This window comes from Notolabrus celidotus, chromosome 12 (assembly GCF_009762535.1).
Source record: "Notolabrus celidotus isolate fNotCel1 chromosome 12, fNotCel1.pri, whole genome shotgun sequence".
NCBI classification, from domain to species: Eukaryota; Metazoa; Chordata; class Actinopteri; order Labriformes; family Labridae; genus Notolabrus; species Notolabrus celidotus.
In genome coordinates this window covers 24,486,816-24,507,844 of record NC_048283.1, presented here as the reverse complement: position 1 = coordinate 24,507,844, position 21,029 = coordinate 24,486,816, and the positions used below count along the sequence as shown (strand labels likewise).

The 21,029-nt window shown below is 42.3% G+C and overlaps 1 protein-coding gene across 2 annotated transcripts in view; it reads right to left on the bottom strand.

Moving 5' to 3' along the window:
* cdk14 (cyclin-dependent kinase 14) overlaps positions 1-21,029 on the bottom strand; it is a 194,665-nt gene that overhangs the window by 35,975 nt on the left and 137,661 nt on the right. For both annotated transcript variants that reach the window (XM_034698459.1, XM_034698458.1), the window contains 2 exons: positions 17,416-17,555; positions 13,602-13,752 (listed from right to left, as the gene is read on the bottom strand). In XM_034698459.1, the coding sequence (XP_034554350.1) occupies positions 13,637-13,752; positions 17,416-17,555 (256 nt within the window). In that variant the 3' untranslated portion in view covers positions 13,602-13,636. The remainder of the gene's footprint in view (positions 1-13,601; positions 13,753-17,415; positions 17,556-21,029) is intronic.

Below are 21,029 nucleotides of genomic sequence, written 5' to 3'. Positions count from 1 at the left end.
CTCCTTAAGTGTTCATCATCACGCTCTTTTATTGGAGTGATGGTGGAAAATAACTTTCACAACCCCTTTTCGTATGCCACACTCCAAGATTAGATATTATCAAAGTCACCCAGTAAAGCTAAGTCAGCAGATTCAGATTGTTAAGTAACAATCAAACACTGGACAAAAAACATCCTGAACATCCACACTACTCCACCAAGCCATAGTGTCAGAGGGTCAAACACTCGGAGCTGGTTGCAGAGAGCCGGAGCGATGGCTTCAGACTTTGCTGTGAGCCAGTTAAAGTTTGGTGCCCTGACTTTTCTGGCCAGTCAGCAAACTCTTAAACTCCTTGGAGTTAAAACGTCTACAGTGCAAAAGAGAGACCACAAACTGTCTGGAGGCTGCTGAAAAGGCCGATTTGTGGCTGTGGAGGAATCCAACGAGCAGGTACGGACTCAAGTGATCATCCCAAGCATGGTCGCCTGATAGAGACCTTACTGAAGATGAGTTTAAGTTGCACCAGAAGGTTTATTTTATCTAATAGAAGTGCCCTAAAGTAGGAGAATCTGGTTGTATGACAACAGTTTTTCACAAGCCCTCCAATTAATATGTTATCGATAACGGTGCATGAAACACAAAGTATAAAAACAGGAGCCGTGTTTGCACTCAAATGATGCTTCAACACACTGAGATGGTGAAAAAGATCCAGGACAATGGGTGAAGGTTAGAAATTCACATACTTTAAGCTTACTAAATGCACAACACTGCATGGTTTTCTGTAATATTAGATATATATATATATATATATTCTTTACAAAGTTGATTATCTGGGAAGTTATATGTGCAATTAATTATCCTCCATTCTTGCAAAGAAAACATCTGTTCACATCTGTCAACTGATTTCAAAGATGTTTTTTTGTGGCTGGATAGAGAAGGAAAGATGGAACCACTAAGCCAAACCTGCACCCTGACATCTGTACCCTGTTTGACCAAAAGTCATGCTTAATGCTGCACAACATGATCATCGAAAAACAACTCCAAATGAGCATTTTTCATGGATGCAGTTTGTTACACAGTCGCTTTTAAAACTACTGGATCAGGGTTTTTGGCAGAGACTTCAATCTGCAGGGCAGCGCACTAACTCCTCTGATAAACTAGGTAACATGAGGGTTCGTACTCAGGACAAGCTTTTGTGTCTTAACTCCTCTATGGTCCACTGCTCTCTCTCTCTCTCTCTCTCTCTCTCTCTCTCTCTCTCTCTCTCTCTCTCCTCTCTCTCTCTCTCTCTCTCTCTCTCTCTCTCTCTCTCTCTCTCTCTCTCTCTCTCTCTCTCTCTCTCTCTCTCTCTCTCATCGCTCTACTCTCTCTCTCTCTCTCTCTTCTCCTCCTCACAATGGTCTGAGTTATGAGGACATTTGCCACGGCACACAAACCACTGCTGATTCAGACGACCTTGTGACCTTTGAAACAACTTCAGATTCTGCCACCTCTAAAAGAAGGCCTGAAAATAAAGAAACCATGAGTGTGAGTTGCAGCAAAACATGGAGGAGTATCAAGACACAACAGAGGGTCTTTACACATTACACTTTACTATTTATACAGAAACCCACAGAAGCAAACTCCCATACTGCCGTAACAGGATAGCGCAAAACTGCAGCAATCGACTGTAATATTCAATCCTAATTAGTTTGTGTTGAGCTGTTTGCTTACATAAATCATCTTTGAGTCATGTTGAACTAGTCAAAAACGTTTATCAGAAGCCAATATGTACTTTTAGGGAGTAGGCTTCAAACTGTCCTTTTTGATAAAGCTTATAGAGCTGGATCAGGCTTAGACCAGCTCTTAGTTATGCTGCTATAGGCTTAGACTGACACACTGGGACCCTGTCTCTCCCTCTCTCTTCTCTGTCTGCCTGTCACTTACTTTAACTGTTCCTGTCCCTTAAAGTTACTAACCTTAGACCTTTCTGGAGTCCCTGAGCTCCCTTGTCTCCTAGATTCCCCTGGATCTCTGCCGTAGACGACCTGCTGCTGTGGACGTGCCAGACTCCAGCTGCTACAACTACTACTATCCGTCTCACCGCTATCATCTCTCTATCTTCATCTCCCTCTATCCCTCTCTCCAACACGGTCTCAGCAGATGTGTGTCTAACATGAGTCTGGTCCTGCTGGAGGTTTCTGCCTGTTAAAGGAAGTTTGTCCTTGCCGCTGTAACTTGCTAAATGCTGCAAAGTGCTCTGCTCATGGGGATTAAGATGAGATCAGACTGAGTCCTGTCTGTAAGATGGGACTGGATCTTATCCTGTCTTGATGTTGGGTCTTTGTTAATAATAGAACATAGAGTACGGTCTACATCTGCTCTGTTTGGAAAGAGTCTAAGGATAACATTTGTTGGGATTTGGCGCTTTGTAAATAAAGATTGATAGATTGACATCAGCTGGCTTTGGTGTGTGCATTCAACAACTAACCCCTGGTTACAGTTGGCGTCCACTTTCAGAGACCTATCATCTTTCATCGTCAGCCAATGATTGCTGATTGGTTCGGGAGAGGACAAGCTACGCATCGCCTAGAGTGCCTTTCTAAGATTATTTGGCTCAGAGAGAGCTGCAAGAAAATAAAAAGTACACACATTTGGTCTAATGTGCTTTCTGTAATCTTGCAGGTATCCTTCTGCAAGTGATGGTGCTCCATTTTGTCCTCCTTCCTCTCTCTCTTATGCCAGAGAGATGAGTCAGATGAAAGTGAAGAGAAAAGCTCATTGTAGCTTTAGGTGCAAGTTCTGATGGAGAAAAAGCAACATATAACAGCACATGCATTACGACGTGGAGCATCTCTTTCCGTCGCCATCTAAGCTTCCACTCATTATCCCTCTGACTGACTAAGTTAAACTCATTAGCATACTTATTTGACACTAATTCACTCAGCTGAGACGAGCAGCTCCAGATCTGCTGCTGGAGAGGAGCTGTTGGCTGCACCACATAAGAAGGAACCGGGTTTTCTTTCTTTTTTGGAGGAGCAAAAAAGGAAGGAGGTACATGTGCAATGCTCATTAGGGAGAGCCATATGGTGGAGGCAGAGAGAGGAGAGAGGGAAAAAAAACTGGGAGTTAGATAAATGGAGTGAAAAATAAAGGTACGGCACTTCTACTAGAAACACGCTCCATTGTTGGGATTTGTTTACAGCTGTTAAAAAGCCGCCAACCTCACTGCTGTCACATTATTTTCACATCAGTTTCACTTTCTCGTGTTCTCAGCTTCCCACAGAAGAGTAACCGTTGCGCGCTCACTGAATTCATTCTGTTTCAACTAAGAGTTTCTACTGAGACACATTTTCCATCTGTGTGTCTGACTGACTTTATGAATGAAGAAACACCAGCAGAGAGATCAGAAATCTATCAATAATCTTTTTAATATAACCGTGACAAACTTGTTGTGAAGGGGGGAGGATGGAGGGATGAGAGAGGCATTGTGGGAAGAGGGGAGCTTATGATAATGGGACTCAGATCTCCTCCTACGTGTCAGCCTGACGGCATCTGCTGCCTCTGCTGATCAACAATTATACATGAAATCATTCGTGCACCTCTTGGAAGACTCGTCCCTCCACGGCCTCTTTTCTTCTCCTTTTTGCTCAGTTAACTTTCTCTTTTGTCTTTATTCCTCCTTCTTTGGTCTGGCTTCTCCTCTTTTCTCACCTCTCCATCCATTTTGTCCTCTCAGCTTCATTTTCTTCCTCTGAGTCTTGGACTTTATAAAAAAGTTGGAAAAGTTTGTACCTCTGGGGAAGCACACCATGACCTGTCTCCCCACTTCCTCATACGCTTCCCTCTCTCCCTCCCTCTTTACTCTTCCTCCTGCCATGCTGTTATGTCTAATTCCTTGATCTTTAAATCATCCTGATAAAGAGGGTAACAAATCATACCAATATCAACCCTGATCACTTTCACTTGTGTCACCACCTCCACTTGTACCAGCTCATTGTGTTTTTGCTCTCTTCTCACCAAGTGGCTTTTGCTGACACTGCAATTTACAGAATTACCCTGGACATTGTAAGTTTCTATAAAAGTCATTCTCACCAAAAGTACAAGTTTCAATACTAGGAACTACAAAAGGTCCCTTCGATCAGATACCCGATAAGATTGGCAATTAGAGCGCAAAAGCACGAGAAGTGATGGCTGTTTCACCAGTAACATGTTATTGCAACTCCACTAAAATTTGTGGAAACTGGTCGTGCATGTAGTAACTTTTAAATTGAATAACAAGGTTTGAATTGCAGAGCTTTAAAAGGACTCTTTACTTTACTTCAAGCCACAATAATATAAGATGAATCCTCCGACTCTGCAGCAAGGTTACGCCTTTGTGAGCTCAGTAGCATCCTGACAGAAAGAATATCTTGTGCAGTAAACACACCAGCAATTTTGTCCCTCCTTGAGGTAAAGACAAAAGAGTTGAGTTGTAGTCTGTAGAGAGGAAGAAAAACGTCTTAATTCTAATCTCATGGAGCACCTATAACCAAAATACAGGCTTTCCAGAGAGCCCGGCGCTGCAAACACCGTCAACCAAAGTGCAGCTCATGTTAGTGGCACCAAGCAGGTGCTGCTCCATCCAGACCGCAAAGGCTTGATTTAAACTCACAGACAGCTACACAACCTGAAAGCCAGGAAGGACCAAGTGGCTACCTTAAAACCTTAAAATATGAAGCCCTTGCAGAAGTGCTAAAAACTGCTGTTCATCGAGCGTCCACTTGAGGCCGGCTGCAGAAACACATACACACCCAATCAAAGAAGCGATCTTTACAGCAGAAGTAAACATGTTTACAGCCTGCTTAAAAAAAAATGTAGGTCTGAATCGCCTCTTTACCTCACACTAGCTTGACAGAAGTTAGGTTGAGTTCAACATGTCCAATGTTGCACCCGCCGATGATTGGCTTCAAAACAGCGCTTAAGGAACAGATGGGAGACGTCACGGAGACTACGTCCATTTACTATACAGACTATGGGGAAATATTGCTGAGAAGAGGGGCAGGGGACATTAAGAAGAGGAGTGAAATAAACAAGAAATGCAAAAGCTACTTTAACAAAAAATGCATGGCTTTATAACGCTGTTTTCTTGTTAACTTAAGGTGCTGAAACATGACAAATAAAAAAACAGGTTTCGTTTTGTGGCTTCAGATTTGTGTAAATTCAGGCTGATATAAAATCTAGAGTCTGAAACCATTCAGAAATGTTCAGCTCTGCGATCCACACCCCCCAAGTTTCCCTGGTTTGAAAAAAATACTAGCCCACGAGCAGGGTTATTTTAAGATGATAGAAGCTAATTTAAACCCTGGTCCTGCGGTGGAAACAAACTGAGTTCCTCCAAAGGTTCCAGTCTCTGGGGAAAGTTCCTCTGCTGGAAACCCTGCGTTATACTACTAATAATACTTAGACGTGGAGATAGTAGAAAACCTACCTGTGTGTTAATTAATAATGAAAAAAAACCTGATCCAGAATGGACTGAAGATAATGAGACCCCAGCAGACTGTTACAGATAAACACTGGCAGCAGTGTGATGATAACCAATTAACAAGGAGGCACGGTCAAAAAGAGGAGCAACGTAAGGAACCTTAACAGATCTGCCTCAGACGACACTTTTACCTACTGTTATTAGAGCATTTAAATACCTACCTTATATATTCTACTTTGTTACTCCTCAGCAAAAAAAAATGAGGATGTTCTTAAAAGGAAAGCAATTGAAAGTACAAAGTTTGGGTGTGTTTGATGCTGATGTGCTTGGCCTTGGAGGTTGTTTTTGTCTACAAAGTTCGCAGGAATCCACAAAGACTTAAAATTAAAGCTTTAAGGAAGTTAGCTTATCACAAATCACAATCTTTGAGTAGTTTTCAGTAGTTGAGTAGGGTTAAAGTGGGAGGTGAAGGGAAGATGTGGTTAGATGTTTCCGGACAATTCAGGAGTTAGTTTGTTTGATTTTTAATTTTTTATATTTTTTAAACTTAATCAAAATAATCAAATACAATTTCATTTTATTACATTTATTTTTTATTTTAAATGATTAATTTATTAATTTGTTTTTCAGTCATTTATTTAATTATTTTGCTCGTATTTATCTTGTTATTGTTTTACAATATAATATAATATGACGTTCATACTTTTATCAGTAATTGATATATTGATATTGATAGAAAGGGTTCAAGTTTTACATGTTGATGCAGAAGGTCTTCCTGGTTAGGATCAAGCAAAGGGGGGTCAAAGTGGGTCTTTTATTTGAAGGACCTTCTTATATGAATCACCTCTGCAGACTCATAACTCCTTCCACCATGACGTTATTTGGTTGCATGAAGGGATATTTATGTCCATATACACAAAGCTACATGCCATCATTTGTCACTTATTTAAAATGTGTGAACTGGGTTGCATGTCATTTTTAACTGACCTCATTTCAACAACATTATACAGATCTTTGGAGTCAGTGAATGGCAGAGATGGAGCATGATGATGTAGAAAAGGAGTGAAGAGAGAGCGATAAGCTGTGAAGATGAAAACAGGGCACACTGCAACGTGTTTGAATTTTAGAGGCTGTAATAAGAAGAGAAATTGGAAGAGGCAGTACCTACATAGATATCTCTTCATATAAAGAATCTGATAGTTAACTGCCTCTCCTGCTCTGTGCACACTCACATTCGATAGTGAGAGCCTTCGGTGTCCAAAAAAAGCCTGATGTAAATGACTGCATACGTTCTGACACACTCTGCAGAGCTGCTGTGAACGTCTGGAGCCTTCACTCTGCCTCTCCGTGAGGAGAAGATGAAATGAAAGCCCACATAACTGGCAGCCACTGAAGCTGTAAAGTTATAAGAGGCAGTGGGAGAGTAAAACTGGCTGATTTGACTGAAGGCTCTCCATTTCTCAAGGCTACGCCTCCGGTTATCCTTCCTTCCCCCACCTCCTATTCCCCCCTCCGGCTCACAGCAGGGATACACTTTAAATCACTTTGTCCTCTACCTAGAAAAACTTTCTGACAGGTCGTTTTTATGGACTGCACAAATCTATTTCTTCCTGTTACAGAGCCAAAAATATTCTTTTCAGTCCTGCTGACTTAGTGAGTTTTGGACACTGATGGCTTTAGTAGAAAGACATCATGGCAGAAACACACCAGGGGACAAATAGTGCTTTTACTTTCAAGAGAAATGCCTGCACAGCCAAGAGGGCTTCCTGCATTATATCCCTCTGAAAATATAGCGTGGTCACTCGGATGGTACCTAAGGCGGGCAAATGTGTGTGTGTAGGTAGATAAATAGCTGGCATGGCTACATTGTGGACACTACAGTGTAGCTTTGCCTGCAGCTGTTATCTTCAAAGTGACACAGTGATGCTCCAGGGCCAGAGTGTCCTGTCACTGACCTGTGATGGCTGACTGCACAGACACACTGTAGAAAAGAAAATGCTTTGTGTGAAGCTCGGCCATGAGACCAGCAGCAGCAGCAGCAGCACGGAGAACAGAACTCGACCACAGGACTTCAGCTGTCTGAGCCGCTCGGACTGCACACATTACATTTGGATATGTAAAATAAAAACATTGTGATTGTGAACGAAGATGAAGGATGCAGGGCGATTTCGGACAAGATGCATCGGCTGGTAACACATCCTGCAGACCCTGAGGAAAGTCTGAAACCTTTATCATGCTGTCACCAACTATAATATTTTGCAAAATTGAATATTTTGCAGGCTCACTATTTGAGACACGGGATTAATCACTAGATCATTTCCCATTATGCCCCTGGTGGAAATTTGAAGAAGGTAAACACTGGAGCAGAAGCAGCACAAGTGTATTAGTTTGTATTATCTGTAGTGACAGAACGCTAAATGCTAGCAGGGTTAGCATTGTCAGCCAGGTTGTGTTTGCTTTCTAGGACATGCCTCCGGAGAGCTAACCACCGCTGTGCTAACAGCAATCTGGCCGTTACTTTCACTTAGGACAGGATGACAGCAGCTGCCCCTGGAGCCCCCTCCAAGCTTTTGTACCAAACCTTTCACCATGTCCTGTTTGGTGCTGTGGAGAGGGATCCTTTTGATTCTTGACAATCTTCATGCTTCTACTCTTTAGTATTTGCAAGAACCAAAACTAAATACTGAAACTTTGAGTTGAGAAAACGGTTTGTCTTTGAATTTCATGACCACAATTAGGGGTGTGCATGTTAAGTCGACTACATTGTCGCCCTTGCGAGTAAGAAATTACTAGCCTGTTTACCAAATTCTAATTATTTTTAATGTTATCGGCCAAAATGCTGATGTCAAATGTTGTGCATGGGCTGTAATGCAGCCACCTGCCACTCGCTGGGGCTGCAGCTCTGGTTAAAGGCCACTGGTAATGCTATAATGTTCCAATCTCTCTTCTTTTAAAAGATGCCTTTTGGGTTTTTGAGATGGTGGTACGACATTCGCCAAATCTTGGTGGGACCAATGCAACAAGTACTGTGGCCTCTGTAAGGTTTGTGGGCTATAATAACTGCAAAAGACAGCGTCAAACTTCCAATGGCATCAAGTCGAGTAGTGACAGTTAGATTGGCACATAATCATGACAAAGCTTTAACTAGAGAGTAAAATACTGTCACACAGTAAAATACCTCTCTCTGCATCTTATATATTAGAATATTGGTTGCAACTTTTGATATGAAAAATCTAAATTGCATCATATGCACACATTTTACTGTGAATTCATTATTAGTGCATTGAAAATAATGGCTGATTGCAAAATTCAGCTTGAGTTGATGTTTAGAAAATAAGAAGTTGGAGCCTTCATTCATTTTGTAGGAGAAAAGTAAGACCTCTGCTTCATCGTCAACATGCAACGCCAAACGAAGAGTATAGGAGAAACACACGTGGCAGCAGAGATCCGTCAACAATACATACATTTGATCTCAATTAAAAACAACTTGAAGAAAACTTCAAAACTTGCACAACTCTTTATTTCAGATTTTCTGGGCCTCATTTGCAGCTTTCCAAAATTCTCCACGAGCAAGAAATCTTATGTAGACACATGGAGATCAATTTAATTGCAGAGTTAGTCAAAACAGAGGGACACTGGGGAGGACTGAATTATATCTGGGTATAGATCTGTAACACTGCTTTAAATGCCTCTGAAGATTTGCTTTCAAAATAAAAACTGACTAAATTCTTGTTTGGATTGGGCCACAGAGCTGTTGATTTTACCTCTTTCATGTTGCTTTTTGCTCCCTGATTGAATCAATGTTTTATGCTTTGTTATGTATTCTGACTGTGAGCATGCTGCGTCCAGCTCTCCACAGTCTCTCGCCCGGAGTAGCAGTGAAGTGTGTTGAAGCTCAGAGACGGGGCAGCTGTCTCCCACTTGTTGTTGGGACTCACAGTTGAACCGTGTGGTCACTGAGTGGATTGATGGGGGGAGCCATTGCCTCCCTTCGGCACAGAGTTGCATCAGCTAATCTTGTGAATAATGCAGAATCATGAATAAACATAGATCAATGCGGTGCAGTACTGTAAAGGAGACCTGCCTTTTTTCCCTCTCCCCCTTTCTTCTCCTCTTCACCCCGCTTCCATTTTTTTTCAATCTATCTCTTTCTGGCTTTCTCTTTTCTCACCACAAAAACAATCTTTTTTTTTCTCCCTTCCCTCCCTGCCAAAATCAAACACTCCCACTATTTCCCCCCATCCTCTGTCACTCTCTCTCTGTCCTTTTCTTTTCCTCTCTGGCCGCAGCAGTGACAGACATTGTAGTGCTGTAGTGTTGCTGTGTCTCAGTGCAGTCGAGTCAGTCCCGGCCTTCACTCTCGGCTCAATAGCTGCCCGGGTTTCCTCAAAGGCAGCCATCCAGCCAGCACAAAGCCTGCCCACTGGGAATAGACCCACAAAAGAGAAAGGGGCTGCTCGCCTTCTTTGCTGTGCTCTGTCTGAAGCGGCCTGCCTCCACCACCTCCTATAAATAATACAACGCTGCCTCGACAAAAAGAAACCCGGCCCTGCTCCCACAAGCTTCCATCTCTCCTTTATTCCCTCCCTCCTTTCCTTTGCCCTTTCTTTGCTTCACTCCTTGTCACCTCTTTTACCTCTGATTATACTAAAGCAGAAAACCAGCTCTTCAAAAACAGTTTATTCAGATACATTTTTAAATCATGTGTGGGTTCTTTGCAACAACAAGTAGTGTCAAAGGGAAGCTGAGAAAAACACTCGTCCCCCATGTCTCTGAGGTCTCTGGTCAGAGGTTTGACCACTTTTCTATCTGGACTCTATAAGGTTCTAAAGCTTCTAATAACCATAGCTATATTAGTCATGGATAAGGCAGGTTTGCTAGTTCCCTTAGTAGGTAAAAAAAAATAGAATAAACTTGCATATCTATTTCATAAAACAGGTGCATGGGGGAGGGGGGGAAGGTATGTCCAAACTTTTGACGAGTAGTGTATATGAGGCTGCTGTGTGGAGATTCAAGTGCATGCATTGCCATTCATCTTATGACCACTTAAACAACTTTGTAAGGAGATATAACACAGCAATACTGCACATATTAGCAGTTAGCTTCCTCTCTCATTGTAGCCGTAAAACACTTGATGTGATACCCAGCTCAAATACGAGTATGAGCTATGTTTGTGGGAACTTATGAGATTCTGTGTGCATGTGTTGGTGTAATTTGTCAGTGTATTAATGTGAATGTGTGCACGGGGATTAGGCTGCTATCAGTGCAGCTCTCACAGCCTGTCGGGCTTTAGGACGACGCTGGACAAAGAGGCTAATTTCAATGTAAATGCAGCAGCTGAGAGGACACAGCTCTCTCAGTGGGGTGACTTCCACTCTCTCCACACACACACACGCACTCTCTCTCTCGCTTTCTCTCGTTCACACACACAGACATATCCTCCAGATCAGGATCCACACACTTCTACATATTGACTGGAATAGTGAACACATAGTATTTCCTCCAATTTGAAGAAGCATGCAGATTTTGCAAACGGAGACGATAGCGGATGAAACGCTTCAGCTTCTCTCAGAGAGTTAAAGAGTTGATGTGTCTGGTGTCTCCCTGCACCTGTCAGTAATTATAGATCTAATCTGGTGCACAGCGCTGTGTTGTGGCCCCTGTGTTGGCCCTCACAATCCAGAGTCCATCATTAGTCCAACCATTATCCCCATGCCTGGCCTCTGCACCTCTTATTGCATGCAAATAGAGCAGCTCTATCTGAGGAGTGAATGAGACCCCCGTTTCTAAAGAATGGGACACCCTCCTCGGCCACTCAAAGCCATTCCTCCATCTATTACTGCATTCTCTGCTTGAATGCAGACAGAACAGATCTCATGGCGTCAGTGTTCAAAGAAAGGGTGTAGTGGTTGGCGGGATGCAGATTAGTGCTCGGCTCAGAGTTGTCAACGTGACTGCTTGATCAACTGAAAAGCCAAAGATCCAAAATGCACCGCGTTGTGTTTCCAAACACCTCCTGGTTTATGACACTATTTCAGAGTATTTCCACTCTTCAATACGAACATTACTTTTACCTCTTATACCTTTCAGAATAAATACTGAAATAAATAAACAGGCTTACTTAAGGGCTAAAGAATGAGTTAGCAAGCTTTAACAGGTGATGGAAGACATGAAAAGTTCTCATAGCATTCCTGTCTTATAAATAAATTCTTAATTATTAACAGAATCATAAACTGCCAGATGATTTGAGCACAAAGGGCTGTCTGCTCAGCCGGGATGATCTCATCTGTGTGCTACAGACTGTGCAGAAAGTTTCAGGAAACTGTTGCGGCACCCCCTGCTGGACATCAATATAAAGGCACCACTTCGACATCAACCTAAGCACTGTTTTCTGCATTAGACCTCCTGAAAAGGGGTTTCAGGCCAAACCACGATGGGTACATAAGTGCCTGTGGGTTGATATGTAGGTTCTCTGTGATAATATTACCATAAGAAGAATATATCACAGAAAAAAAGAAAAGTTTTTCTCAAACTCTCAAATAAATATAAGATGCTGATTCAAGTTCGTATCACAAGCATTCTATTTACTAACTCATAATTTGACAAATCTTCCCTTATGCATGAATTATCTGCCCAATCTCCTCTCTGTTATTTAACTTCTTTCATTCATTTCATCAACATATTCATTTTGATAAAGGAAAAGGGTTCTAGCTTTTGATAACTTGTTGTTACACTTAAAGTATTTTTACAGATTTACAAACCTTCAATGTTTCGTAGGAGATGTAATGTACAAACCTTCTGCTCTGTTGTAATCTTAAGATATATCTAGCTCAGTTTGTAGGGACATCATGCGTTGGGACAAGACGGTCGCCACTTTGAGTTCTGGTTGCAACCAAGTTAGTAATGGTAGTTTGGCTGGTAGCTGGAGAGGTGTCCCTGAGCAAGGCACCAAACCCAAAACTGCTAGAGGTGCCCCTATTACCCCTTTTCAACCAAGGCAGTTTCAGCGCTGTTCGGGGCCGGCGCTCAATTGAGAAGTGTTTTTCGTGTTTCAACTGCGAGTGAACCGGCTCCCGGCCGGGAAAACTGGTTCCAGAGTGACTCCAACTCTTTGCTGGTATAGAACCATGAACTGCTTACATCAGGGGCGAGGGGCGGGGCTGCTGTGATCAAAAACACAAACCAAACAGGTTTCCGCCATTGTCCTGCAGCCAAAAAAAAAAAGAGACTAATGGATTCTGCCGTTGTCTGCCATCATTATTGTGGTTGTGAGGGAAAGTTCGCGAATCTGACGTCATGACGTGCCTCAATCACAGGCTCGAGGTGGTGGAAAAACAAACGGGTGCCGTATTGGTTCGTGAGTTCAACCAGCTCCGAACCAGCGCGAGCACCAGCCCGGAAATACCCGGTTCGGGTTAGTGGACAAGGGGTATATGTGTGCAACTCCCCTCACTCTACATCGCTCAATTCATTCATGTTCACAGATTCCTGTTGGTGCATGTTTTCGTGTATTTCAGCCTCTGTGTGTGTGTGGCATGTTTAACAGAGTGATAACATTGAGTTTCCCCATGAAGGTTAATAAAGTATATAGTGGGCATTTTTGTTGTTATCATCCTGTATGTTTTTTTATGTCTGACTTTTGCTCTTAAGTGTGATGCCAAAACTATATTTTGTTTTTCAGCGTCTTTAAAATTAAATGTACGTTGGTTCGAAGAGTTGCTTGCAACCAAACCATACAACCTGAACGATCGTTAGCATCTTTGTTTTCAGCCCTTGAAGTAAGAAATAAAAAAACACTTAAAAGATGTCTAAATGTTGGTTATTACAATACTTTTCTTTAAGCATTTTGCAGATTTTAAAACGAATATAAAATAAATAAAAGATCAACAAAAATGCAGATACAGCTGTTCATAACCAGATTAAACATCTGACTTACTCATGGTACGATCTGTATGAAAAATTGTGTTTCATGCAGAAAGCAGAAAAACTGACTTTTTTTGGGAGCCTGAAGTAATCATTGTTCATCCTCTCATTTCTATCATTAACCCTTCACCTCGTGTAAGCTTCAGTACGTCTTCATCTTGTGTTTGTTAAAGTTTTCAGTGTACCCTGCCTCTGCTGCTGTTGCTGCTGCATAATACTGTTTGTGTCTGTTTCCTGCATGGTAATGAGCACGTACCTGTCAGGCAATCATGTGCAGGATGCTGCCTCAGGTCAGTGTTTGCTGCCAGAGGATGCCTTCCCATGACTGTTCCTTCGTGCACACACCTGTATGCTGTCCCCGCTCTCTGTCTGCAGCTTGACATTTGGTACGGTGAAGATAGAAGACACTGCAGGGGGAGAAGACGCAAGCGGATTAGAAGTATGTAGGCTGACAGGCAGGAGAACATTTCCAAGTGAGTTGTTAAAGATAGAGACAGTTGCTTCAAATTGAATATCTGAATATTTATTTGCAGTTGTTGTAAAATCCCGCCACGAGGGAAAGTATAATTTGAAGGTATTTTAATCGCTACATGTGACATTTTAAGTGTCCTTGCTTGCTCCCTGTAAACTGACAAGACCATCAATTCAGAGGATTGTTAAATCCTACAGGAGAGCACATCCTCCAACTTCCAGAAAAAGGGCGGTGAGTTTATCCAAGAGAGCCGTGGAGATAGAGAACAAACACTCTTGCTTTTGTTTCACTTTCACATCCATGTAAATCTACTTGAGTCCAGTCCCCCAAGGCTGTGGCTCTTACTTCTTACACTGCCCACACCCACACCCACACACACGCTCAAACACACACACGCTCAGTGAAATCAAATTAAAAAAGGTCACAATCCAATCCACACTGCAGGAGCAACCTCAGGAGCTTCATTGTCTCAATAATTCTGCCATTGTGCCGGGTAATCTGTGTGAGTATTGTCTGGATTAATTCATAAAGCACATGACAAAAGAGTGCGCAGCTGGCTATAGAAAACATACTGTTCGTCCCTACAGGGGCAACACAAAGACGTTCACTTGAAAGGTTCATCAGTTTCACAACCATGTGCGTCTTTTGTCTCGTCGATTTATCTTGTGTTTGGTGAGTTCTGGTAGTGATTGGTGTTTAAGCTAAAGAGCGCAGTCTGCTTTCACTGGGCTGTCTTCATTGGATCTAGTCTGCCATTAAGGATGAACAATGCTGCAGTCGTAGCCAAACACTCAAAAGTGAAGTAATTAAGCAGTATTTTTAAATCTCACATTTATTTCTCATTTGCATAATTTGACACATCCCCTCACACACACACACACGCACACGCACACGCACACACGCACACACACACACACACACACACTTTGTGTTTATCCATTCCTGTCCTCGTTTTAGGAAACTGTTTTAATTCACTGCCAGTCGTCCCTCAGTGGCTCTGCAGCTTTGCCAGTGTGTCACATGTGCGTGCAGAAAAGACAGAATCAGAGAGAGACAGATAAAGGGAGAATAGAGCGAGCGAGAGAGAGAGAGAGAGAGAGAGAGAGAGAGAGAGAGAGAGAGAGAGCGCATGACAAAAATCAAAATGAGCCATCTCTCTTCTCTCCCTCTTTCAGTGACCACCGCTTTCAGACGTGACAACCTGCTGGGTGCTGATAACAGGATTAATAATGCTTAAAAATCTTAATCTGGGGGAATTAAAAATGGAATTCTTACATTAATATTACCACCGTGTCAGCGGCAGGTTTGCTGAGCATGCTTTACACATCACTAATGAATAACAGCTTACTGGATTGTTGATGCATGTATGTATGTAGCCCGTCACATATCTGACACTTGCTTGCAAAAAAACAGTTCTGAAGGATTAATTGAAATGTAGTCCATGACGGTTTGGCTGAAACTCGACTATTAAACCGAGTTTGCACCAGAAGTAGAGAGAAATTAACCTCCTTAACTACAGCCAGTTTGACATCTGTGTCAATGTTCCTCGCTGGGATTTTGAAATGTACTTATATTGATACTGTTACATCTCCATGAGCATATGAGACCATAATCAAGAAAATGCATTATTTCTAACTTTATTTTTAAAGGGATATTTCAGTTTTTTTGAAGGGGGGGTTGAGTGAGTTTGATGTCACAAGCCACTACGGATGCTGCTCAGCTCGACCCCTTTAATGAAAATATCCAGGGAGAAACAGGACCAAAGCTAGGCAACACATTTCTGCAGTAGGGGTCAGTTCTGCCACGTAATTTAGCCAGTATTGAAAGACTACAACCCAAGCACTCATCTCGGTTTAGATGTACACTCTACTTGGGATTTAAGCAGCACCTCACTTTGCCACCAGGAAGCCTGTTTGTTTTGTCACTATTTGCAGACACAACACAGACGTGCTCTTCCGCCTGCAGAGCACTGCAACTCCATTTGCACGAGTATGAGACAAAACCAGTCAAACAAATGTCTATCAATTGCCTAAATAAATATAGAATACCCACTCAGATCACAATTTATCGATCATCCTAATGTTTCTATCCTCGTTGACACTCTTTAAAAGTGTTCAAAATATTTCTTGCCACGCTGACCTTTATTAGAGCTGCAAAAACTAAAATCTTAGCGAGTGACTTTCTTGTCTCGTTTCTAGTCAGCAATATCGATTTGTTATGAACTCTGTTTTGACCTGCCAGGAACTACAGATGGAAATTATATATTTAAATGGATGCTAGAGTTACCAGTTTGTCCACAGGGAGCACCAAAATTGACAAAAGTTCCTTACAGGAGCTTTAAACACAACCTGTGAATGTTCATCTATTGAGTCCGTTTCATAACGTCAGATGAGTAGACGGGTCTGTTCCTGTAACGTCTTGCTCTTTGAGGCCGACCAATCACAGTTTGAGGACATGTTAGCTGAACATTGCTGCATGGATTCCTCATATAGACACTGTTGCAGTGTGTTTCAGTTGCAAACCCCTGTGCATGTGATTCAAGTAAGTGGACGTTTAACTGCAAGTCGAAAGTTGGCTGGAGTCCTGCTTACAAGGAGGGCATGAACTCGTAGGAAACAGATTGGAGGTTGAATGAATACTGAAAAGAATCCTTAAAAAATATATATTCCTACCTTGTCATGTATGTGCACAATATAGGATGCAAATAAATAATGAATATACTTTAATAAAGGCTTTGATATACTTTTGTAACATGCACACTTCTTGCACAAGCTGGAAAATTTCAAGTTGCATGAATATGTGATGATACTAGTTTGATATGACAGGAATTCTGTCTTTGAACTTATGCAAATTTACATCTTGCCATTGATTTTGTATTTAATGCCCCCTCACATACATCTACTTTGTATTTGGTCTTTACACACTTTCACATGCAAAACAAACACTGTTAATAAAGATATGCTTTCAAAACGAAGATGGGTTTTCAGACTTCTCAGTGAAAAATTGAAGATGCAGAAAAATCAAGCTGAGCATCTTTCTGTGTTCAGCAGATGTCCAGCTTATTGTTAGAAAGTCATCCAAATAATAAGACAGGTTTTCTCTGGAACAGCAACCATACCCGTCTCTGCTCGCTCAGATATATACAGACACAGAGGATACTGAGAGACCCATTTGAGCTGAACGTGCTCAAACAAAAGAGAAAAATAAAAATGGAAAAGAGGGAGGAAGGGTGAGACAGAAGACAAGAAAGAGAAACAAAGAGAGGCCATATTTGTGTCTGTCAAGGTACTGATAATTTTAGGACAGCAAAAATAGATCCTCCTAACATCTATAGATATTTTTAACTTGAAGTGATGACATGTTGTGATCATTGTTGAGTTCTTTTTAACATTTCTAAGCTGACTTGCAATCAGCTGCAGAAAAGTCACCGAGTGCACGGCAGGTTTTTATAAGAAGCATCCGTCATAGTCGAGTCACTAAATCTGGAGTTTGAGTCCTCAGTCTTGAGTCAACAAAGAAGGACCGCTGAACTAATCACTGTCTGAAGTCTGCAGCGATGGTTGTTTGTGTTTGGTTATTGAGATGTTGTGTTACGTACTGTCCTGCAGCTCCCAGAGCCGTGGAGGAAGGTTGCTGAAGTATTCGTGGTTCAGCGCTGCCTGAGCTGACAGCCGGTTCTTTGGGAAGCACTGGAGGAACCTAGAGGCCAACTCCTCAGCGTGGTCCACGTAGCCCAACCTGAAACACACAAACGCACAGGATCAGAGAGCGGTCACAGAAACACACATATAGAGATAAACAGAGATGTACTAACAGGAAACAAGCAGTCGACCTCTGAGGTTTCATCCTAATAAAATATGAAGCACCACATCACATCTTTCATTCACTCCTCGGAGAAAGAAACTCACTTTATCTCCAATTCACAGAGCTGCTGACAACAAAAAACAAGCCTTTTAATTATGCTGAAGGTTTGCTGACTCCAGAGGAAAATGCTTCTCAGACACACACAGATGAGGAAGAGCACACACTCCTGCTCACACCTTTCTCTTTTGAGCTTAGCTGGCACACAGCGACTGGGTCACCGTGAGAGACAAAAAGTGTTGATTAAAGCAGGAGCGAAGACGGAAGCAGACTCTGGCTGAGTGTGTGAGTGTGTGTATGTGTGCTTGTAAGCATGTCTAAGCCCTCGTACTGGGAGTCACTGAACTCCTGAACCAGTCCTTCCTCACGGTGCTGAGAGGCAGAAGTGATTGAAAATAAACGAGGGGCAACAAATTCAGTGAGTAATTAGGCATCCCCTACATTAAATAAACATGATGTTATTCAGCGCAGCTCGCCGCTCACAGCGCTCAGACGGCCTCTCATGTTCTGCACACTTCTCATGGGTGGATCCCCAGTCAAGCACTCTGACAGACACTCCCACGGCTCTCGATGGGGATCTCGACTTATCAGCGGAGAGACAGGGGGAGGATAAATCTCTGTTCAACTCATCAACACCACTCAGCAAAGAGGCAGAGATAAAGTTAATGAAGTCCATCAGGAGTTCTTCTTCTTCTTCTTCTTCTTCTTCTTCTTCTTCTTCTTCTCCTTCTTCTTCTTCTCCTCTTACAGCGGAGATACAGTGTAGGTCTGCTGCAAAGTTTAAAGACAAACACGTCTTTGTGTGAAACTCTGCTGGCTAAAACAGAGCTCCTCGCTTCACGGTTTCATGTTCAGGGTATTTCGGGTCACCGTTGATTCTGTGTCTTCAGAGTGTGGATACATTTGTGAGATTTAAATACAAAGACGTTTGCAGTACGACACAATCACAGCATGATGTTCATTACTTTCAGTACCTCGTCTATGGATCAATTCATATCAGAACAGCTGAACTGATCAACCACAGACGGATGGAAGTAAAGGTGCTTCAATGTCAAAGATCACAGAAGAAGGAAGGCTGAATGAGGACAGAGATGTTTTCACTTGTGTCAACTTGTCTCTAGTTGGTGGCTGTTTCTTGTCAGGGTTTTGGCTCACCCTGCCAGGATTATAATCAGCTTATTACCTGACTCTGTTACTGATCTTCCAGCTGTGTAAAATGCTTGATTCTGATTGGTCAACGATGGTTATTAACTTCCACTAACAAGAGCAACACTAGACACAAACTGATCACATGTCATGTTATATCAATCCACAGAAAAGAGTTCTGGCACATTTAGCTCCTGCTTGTTGACACCTTAGAGCATAGACTGTAAGGTGAGGTAAAACCATTAGCTTCCGTTAGTATGCTAATTCGGCAGGCTAAACACTCGGATACTTTCATAACGAATCCTGTCCAGCGATATGATCGACGAGCGGAGCAGGTGACAGAAACTTCAGGTTAGTGATCTCTACAAAGAAAGTTAAAACATGAGCGGTGGTGATGACAGCAGCAGGGTTCAAAGTTATTTGTTTATTTTTAAAGGTGTGTGAACCGCAGAGCTCGGAGAAGAAGGAGAGCTGAATGAGGACAGTTTCATGTTAAATCCACCACAACAGACAAATAAGAATCCATCACCATGGAATGCTAACTGACAAGGGATCACTGGGACTATTTTTAAAAACTGTAAACATGAATACTTTAAATTAGGGATGACCACAATTAATCGATTATCGATTAATTGATTGTTAAGAAATTACTCGAAACGCACATTTTTGTTATCAATTTTCCGTCACGTGGAACAAACATCATGTGGTCTCATAGTACACTCATCTATCAGGGAGGTGTTTTAAGTTTAAAGCATGTTTCGATGTGAATCAGCTGTTAAAGGTGTTGCGCACAGCGGAGACGCTCAGCTGGCGGCTGTGCGTCAGGTCTCCACGTGCGCTTTTTAAAAGAGGATCAATACAAAACTGCTGCCAACAACGACACGGACACGAAGGTTGACAGCTTTAAACAGGACATTTTCCACTTTTGGATACGAAGGCAACAGACAGGTGGGAAATTCTGGTACGCTACGTTTACAGACCAGCAACATCAGAGCCGTCTGGGCTTTTCTCCAGCGGGACTGATTATGACCCGGTTGCGCTCCTGGCTGACACCTGACCGAACACACATGTTTATTTTTCTCAATAAGAACGAGTAGACAGAAAACTGGACACTGTGAGTCTGAAGTACTTTTCTGTTAGTATGAGACTTCACTTTACAAGATTATGTCCGCGGAGAATATTTTAATGAGCCTGATCGTTGATATTCTGCGTGTCAAACGTGTGCCCGTATTCAATACACTCAGTTTTATGCATTTTGTTGCTGTAAAAAATATAATTTAAGGGGAAAACAACCTATTTGGCATTGTTTTTGACGTAAGAATAATAATGTTTTTTTTTATCAATTAATCGATAATTGATCGTTAACATTTCCAAAAATCGATCACGGAAAATACTTAAAATGTACATCCCTACTTTAAATCAATAAAATAATCCCAGAGTGTCTGATCTCACCCTGCCAGGATTCTATTTCCCATACATCATATTTTTTGACCTGACATTTGAAAACCTGTCATGTAACAGACCCCAAACTTTACAAAAACTAAATCATAAAAGACTGAAATACTTCCCAAACGTCTCCCATAGCTGATGTGAAATGAATAATCCATCATTTACTTCAATGAAACCTTAAAGATAAACATCGTCTCATAAACAGGAAGTGTCCCTGAATGTAGCCTGACTATGACTCCGCTCTGTGATTGCATACGACGAGATCACCTGCGCTGGCTTTTCAAAAGTGTTGAAGAAGAGCGGGCGCACATTCCTCTCTGCTATTGCTGTCATCTAGGCGGAGTGAATATGCACACATCTGCAGGAAGATCGATCATATCTTCTGGAACTATCAAACAGCTGCAGGTGATGACACATTTACAGCACAGAAGCATTCCTTCTTCAGCGGCGCGTGGTGTTTTCTTTTTCACGGCAATCAGAAAACTACGCAGAGAGGGCGGGAGAGGCGTGACAGAGGAAAGCATCTGTCTGTATCGTCCCCTGCCCCAGCAGAGAGAAACAGACCGGTCTGTTTGTTCCAGCCGAGCGGAGAGCAGGAGCTGTTCTAGCAGGACGCCTCTGTGATTTCTGTCTGAAGACGGCTTGTGAGGAGGTTTCACTGGGTTTGACTCATCTTAGGATGAGGGTGTCGTAAGGGCAGCTTGGAACCGTGCATGAACAAACAGGCCTTAGCATGCAGCTATAGGAGGAATAGAG